This window comes from Sinocyclocheilus grahami, unplaced genomic scaffold, assembly GCF_001515645.1.
Source record: "Sinocyclocheilus grahami isolate Dianchi unplaced genomic scaffold, SAMN03320097.WGS_v1.1 scaffold55.1, whole genome shotgun sequence".
Taxonomy (NCBI): domain Eukaryota; kingdom Metazoa; phylum Chordata; class Actinopteri; order Cypriniformes; family Cyprinidae; genus Sinocyclocheilus; species Sinocyclocheilus grahami.
In genome coordinates this window covers 5,075,540-5,085,874 of record NW_015505234.1, presented here as the reverse complement: position 1 = coordinate 5,085,874, position 10,335 = coordinate 5,075,540, and the positions used below count along the sequence as shown (strand labels likewise).

The following is a 10,335-nucleotide window of genomic DNA, read 5'->3' as shown; positions in this document are numbered from 1 at the left end:
TGGACTCCGCTTTGTCCACGGTGAAAGTTAATGTATTCCCTCAGCGACCAGCACAGATCAGCTCCAGGCATGACGAAGCGGATATCGTCCTCTTTTGGAAGACCAAACGAAGTAGTTTCGCTTTCACAAAGAAGCACACAGCGTCTTCAGGACATGAATGCAGCATCAACAATACTACAGCGAGACTAAAAGTTACGCCTTCTTTCTTTGCGTGAACATTTGGGCGGCGTTATGCAAATCTTCCCAGATCATGACGTAGGTATGTGGGGGCGTGTTAGAACGAGCCGTTTTAGGTAGGCGTGGTTAACTCTTAACTTTTATAAAGAATATCTCTTTGGTTTTGAGACTTTAGTGTTTGCAACTTTACAGATCTTCTTTATGCACCAAGAGTTGTAACACTCCAAAGAGAAAGGAAAAATTGAAATCGCATCATATGACCCCTTTAATATGAAATTATATACAGCGCGTGTGTGCAATTGAAGAGCACGTGCTACGAGCTCAGTATAATGGCTGACAGGACAGGAAAAATAATTTTTACTGATCTATAGCCTGACAACATCTCATCTGACCGCAGTGCACTGTTGTTCTACTGAAGCTCCCTCGTCACCTTTATCTTTTCCATGCTCGTTTGACTAGTGCCTAGTGCTGAAGTTGGAACGCGTATTTGAAAAGTCTTCCGCTTGATGTGGTTGTAAAGACATTCTGCGTGTAAATAAACGCAATTCTTGTCAAGAAAAAAAGTGACAGAAGCAGCAGTTGTGAGGGGTGGCCAACCCTAGCTCCACCTCTGTGTTAATTGCGTTAAATATTTTAAACGTGTTAAACTGAAAAAATTAATTGCATGTGTTAACACGCTAATTTTGAGCTAACACTACTCTGGATATTATTTTCATTTGTGCCGTATACCTGATTATTCTTAAACATGAAAATTTTTTATTTTTTCAGCTGACAACACAAGATGTTAATGCTCCTTTTATTAAAAATCCTGTCATCCAGTTTTCTTCAGGTTTCATTCTAAGATTAAACTGTTTGCCAAACATCTCACATCACAAGTGAGATCTCAGTTGCCTGACACTGAAAGCAACTGAAGAAGCACTCTATTTCCTCTGTCAATTACTGCCAGAAACAGCTGTATCTTTCCTTTTTGTGCGTGTGTGTGTAAATCACTCTCTTCCTCTCTCTCACACAGCTCCAGGTATCCACCACTGACCTGAGTGGCAAGTTGGTAGAGGGACCTGTAGACCTGGACGTGTCTGTTATTGACCAGAATGACAACCGACCCGTCTTCAAGGAGCCGCGCTACTCTGGGGAGGTTCAGGAGGGCTCCCCTACAGGTACTCTTCCCTGACCTAACAGTGCTCATGCTCTTGCGGTTGAAATGGATGTGTCTAGGGAACTGATTACTGGAAGAAGAAAGTCGAGCTCAGAGTTGGCTAAAGGTCTAAAAGTCTTTGATAATAGTGGTTGGAGAGAATATTATGGTTCAGTGTGATGGAACAAGCCTGTGGACGATAAGGACTGTAACTTTGGTTGTTTCTCATTAGTTGGGTTTGAATTTCCATTATTTTGCCGCATACTCATAATAATTATCCGCAGGGATAATTCTGCGTACTTGAATGATACTTCAAATTGTGTGACTTGTTGAAGAGAGGTGTTATGTTACTTTAATTGAGCTTGTGATTTTCACCTGGCAGACAGTAGAACTGGTGGAAAAAATCCCAGAGAACTTTTGAAGGAGGGACCCAGCAATATTGGTTTTCAATGAGGTTTAATTTGCAACGAAGATAAACATGGTTTGTGTTGACCACAATATTGCACAATTGAATTATTGGCATGAAACCACTGAAATATAGAAAACTAAATTATCTTTTTTCCTTTCTAGCTTACTGTATGTTAGTTATTATTATTATTATTATTATTATTAGTGGTCAGTAAATATTGATAATAATAATTAAAAAAAATATTTCAGCACCAAATCAGCACTTTAGAATGATTTCTGAAAGATTATGTGACACTGAAGACTGCTGAAAATTCAGCATTTATATATATGTGTGACCCTGGAGCACAAAACCAGTCTTAAGTTGCTTGGGTATATTTTTAGCAATAGCCAAAAAAACATTGTATGGGTCAAAATTATCGATTTTTCTTTTATGCCAAAAATCATTAGGATATTAAGTAAAGATCATGTTCCATGAAAATATTTTGTACATTTCCTACCGTAAATATATCAAAACTTAATTTTTGATTAGTAATATGCATTGCTAAGAACACTTGTTTTTGCACCCTCAGATTCCAGATTTTCAAATAGTTGTATCTCAGCCAAATATTGTCCTATCCTAACAAACGTATGGGTCACACACACACACACACACACACACACACACATATATACTGTATATATATATTAAGAATACGAGAGTGGAGATTATCATAAAAATAATCTAGAAACTGTCCAGATCACCTTGGCAACACGTGACCTCATATAGAATAATGCTGCGAGTTTTGTACAGGCCAACATAACGCAATTCTCTTCAGATTTAGTTTTTTCTAAAAAGAAAGTTTTTAAGATTTAATTGCTACACAAATAACGTATTTTACATCATGGCATCCAAAGCGTTTGCAGAGGGTTGCGCAGGATCTCTTTTGTTTCTTCTCAGCATAGCTATAAAGCAAAAATTACATGTTTTATTTAAAAAAAAATTGTAGTACACTTTCGAAGTCATCCCTAATGAGCAAACACATTATCTCCGAGCGTGTGTTCACACCGCGCGCCACAAAGATATCTTTGCCGAGCTAATTGTGAGCATCCCTCACAAATGGCAGCAAGCGTTTATCTCGCCACCAGAGAATGCTACATTGTTTTCATGATGTGTCTGATAAATCAAAAAAGAATTGAACCATTTACAGACTGCATGACACTCTCTTCAGTCCCCTGCCCTCCAGAAATAAGAAATTCATTGAGACACAACCCCATCCTTAGAGACCTCAGTACTGCACTTCCATTTCTCAGACCTTCCATCATTTTTCCTGTGATTCTGCAGCAATTCCATCACATCACTTTGCTGCTTTCTTTTCTACTTACACTTTTTTTTTTTTTTGGTTTTTGTGGCCTGTCACCATGGAAACCCCAAAACACAAGAAACATGGTTTCAGTGAGTTAAAAAGAAGGAATTTCGCCGACCTTCATCACCCACACTCTCACCAAAAATACACCCAACAAATGTGAACTCTAAATCAATGAGAATGGCGAGCATAATAGGACGGGAGAGATCATATCAAATCTTTTTCTCTGTGAAGAGTGGGCTGTGCTGCTTTCATTACAACATAAACAAACAGACATCAGCCTCAGACATCAATGATAAGGATGGGATGAACCAATCCAGGATCAGCTGCACACAGTTCCTCACAGGTACACCAGAGTAGGTGGATACCATGTGCCTCTTTGCAGATACATTTAGCCAGTGAATGGTATTGTGTGCTCAGTCAGGAGTAAGTTAGGGTGGAAGGAGATGAGAGTCCCTAACAGTGGGAAACTTTCCACTGCTTCCAGAGTCGCTGTAACTAAGTTAAGCAAAGTGGGTTTATCTAATCGGCAAAAGAGGAAATGAAATTTGGCTGAAAGACTTAATTAAATTAAACTAAGACCTTCATGCACCCAGGGAGAAGATAAACACCCACAGGCCAAGCACTGTTCCATTGGCTTTAGTCAGAAAGTGTGTCTATATATAGGAAAGCTATGTTTTATACTATATAAAAAATAAGTATATTATAATAATTATAAAAATGCTAAATATTTTTTGTTAAATATTATATTTATATTAATAAATTATTTTCATAATGTCCTTCAGCCATTTATTTATTTATTTATTTAGTTTGTGTATATATAATCTGAAAAAAACATGTTTTTAAAATGTTTGTAGTATTTTTAAATGTTTAAATACAAAAAAAGTTTCACTGTCTTATATAAATACACTTTATTGCCATAAGGACTGAGTGCCTCTTTTAAGTTCATTTAAATTTTAATTTTTTCCCTTTGGCCTTATTCTTTGCTAAATTTTCATTGGCATGTCTATCACCTTTTAAGATAACTTAATGGAGAAGATACATGATTTATGGAGAGTGGATCCATTTTGATGTCTATTGCCTCTCAATTATAACCATTTTCCTTGGAATAAATTTAAAATGGATCATTTAAAAAGCCTCACACCATTCACCAATAAAAGGGGTGCTTTCTATAGTTCCATTATCTTTCATATTAATCGATATTAGTTGCTTTTATCATTTTCATAGCGTCGTGTCCTGGCCAGTTGTTTAGAGGTGGAAAGTTCCTGTTCAGATTGCCATTGTCACTGTTCTACTCAAGCAGCATGTGTGCAGTGCATTGTGGGTGCAGGTGTGCGCAGCAGGGACTGTTTTTTTTTTTTCCAGTGACTTCCTCTCTCCTTTTTAGGCTTGTGTATGTACGGATGCAGATGTGCACAGTGTGCTTCCTCCGCTATGTCAAACTGTCCTGAGCGCCTGGCAGAGGGAGGATGAATCTGTATTGCTTTTTAACGCCTCTTTTCAAAGGCCTCGTTAAGCACGAGACTATGTCAGTCTGTGTCCGGAGAGGAAATGAAAAATGGGAATTGAGGGCTTTTTAAAGAAGGCTACATTAATCAGCACTGGAACCAACAGTCATGGGCCTCCCACTCGGGTCTTGGGTTTAAGATATTCTGTCCCTACCCCCCGCCTGCTTTAATCAGCATGACCGCTGGCACAGGTTAGAAATTAAAGGGCTCAGCATGGTGCCTGATTAGTGAAACTTTCTGCAAGCTGCCTTTTCAACAAGTTGCAAGACATGTGCGTGTACATGAATGTGTACATGTGTTTACTGCTTACAGTGTTATAAAGTGCTAAGTCAAGTTGGGAGATGTGATGTGTGACCAAATATGGTGTCCCATACTCGGAATTTGTGCTCTCCATCTATCCCATGCACACATACACCGTGGGCAGCCATTTTCTGGGGAGCAGTTGGGGGTTCGGTGCCTTGCTCAAGGGCACAATGATTTCTGAAGGATAATGTGGCACTGAAGACTAGAGAAATGGCTGCTGATAATTCAACTTTGCCATCACAGCAATAAATTACACTCTAAAAATGCTGGGTTAAATATAACCCAGTGCTGGGTTAAAAAGGGACAAACCCAGCTAGTGGGTTGTTTTGACCCAGCATTTTTTAGAGTGTACATTTTAAAAATATATTCAATTATAAAACAGTTATTGTAAATTGCAAAATATTTCATCATGTTACTATTTTAGTGTATTTTTACTCAAATAAATGAGCATAAAAGTCTTTCAAAAACATAAAAAAAAATGTTGAGCCCAAAAATATTTATTTTATTTTATTTTTCGATCACTGTCTTTTATATTTACTCCAGTCACTGTTACTGTTGTTACAGGTTACTTTGGTTGACACAAGAATAGTAAAGGGGCTTGCCTGTTTGTACAGACATTATTTGATCAATTTGGAGTCTCAGTTTGAGAGTCCCACCTGTTTGTAAATGTGTTTTTCAGTTCCAAACCCTCTATGTAATCAGAGCTAATAAAACCAGGTACATGCATTAGTAAATTGGGCCAATGTTGATGGTGGCAGTAATGAACATATGGTTTAAATGTTATCATTCTTTCTCTCTTTCTCCGCAGGCTCCTCCTTCTTCACTCTTTTGCGTGTGTTGTGCGAAATGTTTATTTTGTTCTGAATTGGGAGGACAGTTGCCTATAGGGGGAAACACAGCAGCACTCTGACATTTATGTATGTGGTGATAACTGAGCAAACAGCTAGACTCCTGGCAGGCCTTTATTCGCTCTCTTTGTTTCTTTCCTCTTCCTCTCTCTCTCTATTTCTAGAGGCTATTTTTCTTGGGGAAAAATATCTTCATTTCTCAGTTGCCTTTCCTCTTGTCTGCTAGTTGGTTTTTCTATTTGTGAAGTCTATAAAAGGCTTCCTGGGTTCTTCATTGCACCTGTGATTTTCAGCAGCTCAAAGGAGTGTTCCGGGTTCAATACAAGTTAAGCTGTATTCACAGCATAGCTGGCGTTGTGTTAATACGGAAAATAATTTCAACTCGTCTTTCTCCTTTATACATAGCACACATAAAAAAAAGAAATAACAGTGTCCTCATCAGCTAACCTAGCAGGTAATATAGACACTCTAACAGAGAGAAGCATTGTGTGGTACCAGAAGAAATGAATGACATTTTAGCATTATCCTATGTAGAGCACAACTTATTATAACTACAGTAAATCTTTTAGCTTCTAAATATATGATATGAATATAAATCTAAAATAAAATCATTATAAAGAACAAATATGCAATAGGCTATATGAACAAGAATATATGAATGTGACTAGATTTGTATCTATTGTGTGTGTGTGTGTGTGTGTGTATACAATCAAAACAAATTTCAATATTTTGCCACAGATACTGTCAATAGAACACAAATATAAGAATATGAGTTTTGAACTTTGAATTTAAAATTGTATTAACATAACCAAATAAAAATAAATATTTTTGCAAGAAAATTGCGGCAAGAAAATGTATTGTATTATTATTACAAAATATTTAATTGTGTAAAATTCTACTCTACGATAGTATTATTGCTGTAATAATATATTTATTGATTTAATAAAAAAATGTACAAAATAAAAAATAAAAAAATATTTATAATTGTATTAATTAATACTAATACTGAATATTTAATTTAATTTAATTTAATTTTGTTTTATTTTATTTTATTTTATTCCTTCAGTGTAATTTTGGCCTGAGACAGTCCACTTTATGGCTGAAACAACACCAGCGATAGATAGATAGATAGATAGATAGATAGATAGATAGATAGATAGATAGATAGATAGATAGATAGATAGATAGATAGATAGATAGATAGATAGATAGATAGATAGATAGATAGATAGATACTGTAAGCAACTAAAAAGTAGATTTGTTAGAATACCATGATAAAACTAATTTTGTCAAAACCATAAATAAAATGAAAAGAAGTAAATAAAAAGAACTGGCGTGTGGGTTGTGCCATAGCTCAGGTGGTCTGTCAACACCACTGACCCATTCAGCACACTGTAATCAGTGATTTATTCCTTCTTTGGCCTGAGACAGTCCACTTTATGGCTGAAACAACACCAGCGATAGATAGATAGATAGATAGATAGATAGATAGATAGATAGATAGATAGATACTGTAAGCAACTCAAAAGTAGATTTGTTAGAATACCATGATAAAACTAATTTTGTCAAAACCATAAATAAAATGAAAAGAAGTAAATAAAAAGAACTGGCGTGTGGGTTGTGCCATAGCTCAGGTGGTCTGTCAACACCACTGACCCATTCAGCACACTGTAATCAGTGATTTTCAGTTCTGTGGCAGAGGTTGGTGACTACCTGCTGCTCTGCCTGTATATCCTCACCTCCTGACAGGACCGTTCACCATCTCAGCCGTGTCGCAGCCTCCGGCCTGATGTGGCAGCTCTGAGAAAGTGGCGTGGAGCCGGCGGAGCGTCGGCCTCAGAAAATAAAAGGCTAAAAAAATCAATAGCTAATTGCCAGGACAGGCCCCCGAGGAGGGCCGGCTAGACCCCAGCTCGGATTGATCTTGGCTAGAAAATGATTGGGCTGAGGGTTGGTGACTACCTGCTGCTCTGCCTGTATATCCTCACCTCCTGACAGGACCGTTCGCCATTGCAGCCGTGTCGCAGCCTCCAGCCTGATGTGGCAGCTCTGAGAAAGTGTCATGGGGCCGGCGGAGCATTGGCCTCAGAAAATAAAAGGCTAAAAAAATCAATAGTTAATTGCCAGGACAGGCCCCCGAGGAGGGCCGGCTAGACCCCAGCTCCGATTGATCTTGGCTAGAAAATGATTGGGCTGAGGGTGACACTAATGCCGGCAGGTAATTTGTAGCATAATGGCATCATGTCTGTGCCATTAGGATTTCCTAGCGCCAATGTCTCCCTCACAGAGCTCTCACAGGATGACCCCTGCTCCCGAGCGGCTTTTCAATCCCACAAGGCCTCATTATCTGTCGATCAATCCCATGCTGACTGCCATATTATGGACTAATACTGAACTGTGCTCTGAATTGTTTGTGTTGGAGTTAAACTCCAGTACTAGACCAAGAAAGAAATGGATAGATCAGTTATTGAGCACTTTTTTGGCAATATTTATACAATACAATATTTAGCTCTGGTCCCTGAATTTGAAAAGTGAAGATATTTAAAATAAAATTAAATTGTTTTTCGGTTTCACTCATACACATTCTTCCCAAATGACTTTCAGTCCATATAAGCTAGTTATTATATTTATTATATACATTTATCTCACAAGACATTATCACTTCTGTTACAAAAGAAAAGAAAAGACAAGAAATGCTGGGGTGGGGGGGTATTTTTTAATACGAAAGTTACTTAATATTAATTTTTCGTTTATTGAACTGTTGTATTAAAGCAATATCATGCTTACATTCAGGCAGTTGTTCTGAATAGCAGCACTGATTTTCAGTACAGTACGTTAGCATGAATACAAGTGGTGTTGCTTAATTGTCACCTGTTCATTCTGTGATTTTGGCCCAGCTGTGTCTATCACATGAGAGTTCCTTCCCGTCGGTTTTTCACAGATATACCCCATGAGGAATGACACAGGTGTTCAAGGCACCATCTGCATCCCACACAATCGCAGCTGGATTAGCTGTCACTCAGACTACGAAAGTCATTCAGAGTACAGAGTGCAAAAGCGCTATTGCATTGCCACTGCCCTATTTGTCTGTCTTTACATTAATCTAGTATTTTTAGTCTCGGAGTCATTTGAATTACCACTACCTTATTACTTTAAAATAATAATATTCTCATTTCTCTCTGCAAATTTGTCTTTTTTTGTTGCTGTAACACCACAGACCACAGTAAGCAATTATGTCATCAGTATTTCATTACGGTTATGTAAAAAGATAAATGTTAAGCTTCAGTTTTAATGGATCTGGCATGATAAACTAAGTATTTTGTGAATTTTCTGCCTCGTTTGCCACTGCAATTAAAAATGACCTAGCTGCTCCATGCTGGTTGTAAGTTGGTCACTGAGTGGTTGACATGGATCCAGCTAATGATGAGCTTGGACCAGCCATGAACCAGATAGCATGTTTCAAAACACCACTACTAGCTTAAGCTGGATTTTCCAGCAGAATCCCCTTGAGTTTATGATTTGAGACCCTCCAAACACTCCATCGTTTGAATATAGTTCATGAATTCAGTGTAAATCACATCAGCATACTTGAACTCAGTGTGCTAGCCTGCATCATTTCAAAGCTAAATTGCATCATTACGCACCATTCAAATTGATTTTTTTCCCTTTATTCTCTCATTCACTCTTGCCTCTTTGCTTGTTTATAGTCCTGGGGGTTGTGATGCAAATGGCATGGGTGCTCTTGGAGTTTCTGGGCCCTGTGAAAGGACAGGAGGGAGCTGCCCCATACATGAGTGGCGGGTTGGCCGTGGGCTCCCTGTGGGGGTTCCGCTACACGAGCGCTTCTAATCTTTTAAAGAGCTTCTGCTCTTTCCTCTACCCACAATCCAGCAGCCCGATGCACGCCCGCACTTGATTATCTGTCCCTCACTCTTTATGTTACTTTTCCCAGTGAGGAATAGAAGCAGACAGAGCGTGCAAGACACAAGAAAACCAATCTCGGCCCATCTCACTGTCTCGTTGTCCCTTGTCTTTGATGGCCGATGCTATTTTAAAGCCCGGGGACTCCCAGAGCTCCAGGCCTGGTTATCTTCCTTTCACTCTTCCGCTGGTACATTTCCAGAGGAGATAATTGTTTTAGAGGTGCTGGATTTTAAAGTGCTTTGGAAAAAAAATTAAGGCGAACAGCAGGTTCCGAGAACATAGTGTTCGTAAATAGCACTGCTATTTTTTCTTGCTTTTCTGGATGTTTTTGATCTAAAGCAGGGTGTAATCTTGTTATCAATGGCAGGGAAGTAATAAGGTAAAAGTAGCAGTTTGCTGCTGGTTAGAGTACAGCTGTAGTTTGTTCAGTGTAGGAGGGATTGACGTCCACTATAAGATAACTGGCTTCTAAGATGTTATGTAATGTTGGATGATCAATAACCAGTTCAAGTGGGGTTTAGAGCAGTGATTAACAACCAGGGGGCCCGGGGCCCCAATAAGTCTTAAAATTATTTAAACTCTGTTATAATAATGCAATCTTAAAATGGCAAAAAAAAAAAAAAACACAAAAAAATAAAGTGTTCAACATGAAATATCTTTTTTTTTTTTTTTTTTTTTAAAAAAAAAAA

The 10,335-nt window shown here is 38.1% G+C and overlaps 1 protein-coding gene across 1 annotated transcript in view; it reads left to right on the top strand.

Annotated features, from left to right (window-relative positions):
* The window catches only part of LOC107583903 (cadherin-13-like), a 100,526-nt gene that overhangs the window by 6,874 nt on the left and 83,317 nt on the right, over window positions 1-10,335 (top strand). Inside the window, exons 2-3 of the mRNA XM_016270256.1 lie at window positions 997-1,052; window positions 1,190-1,334. Of these exons, the coding sequence (XP_016125742.1) occupies window positions 997-1,052; window positions 1,190-1,334 (201 nt within the window). The remainder of the gene's footprint in view (window positions 1-996; window positions 1,053-1,189; window positions 1,335-10,335) is intronic.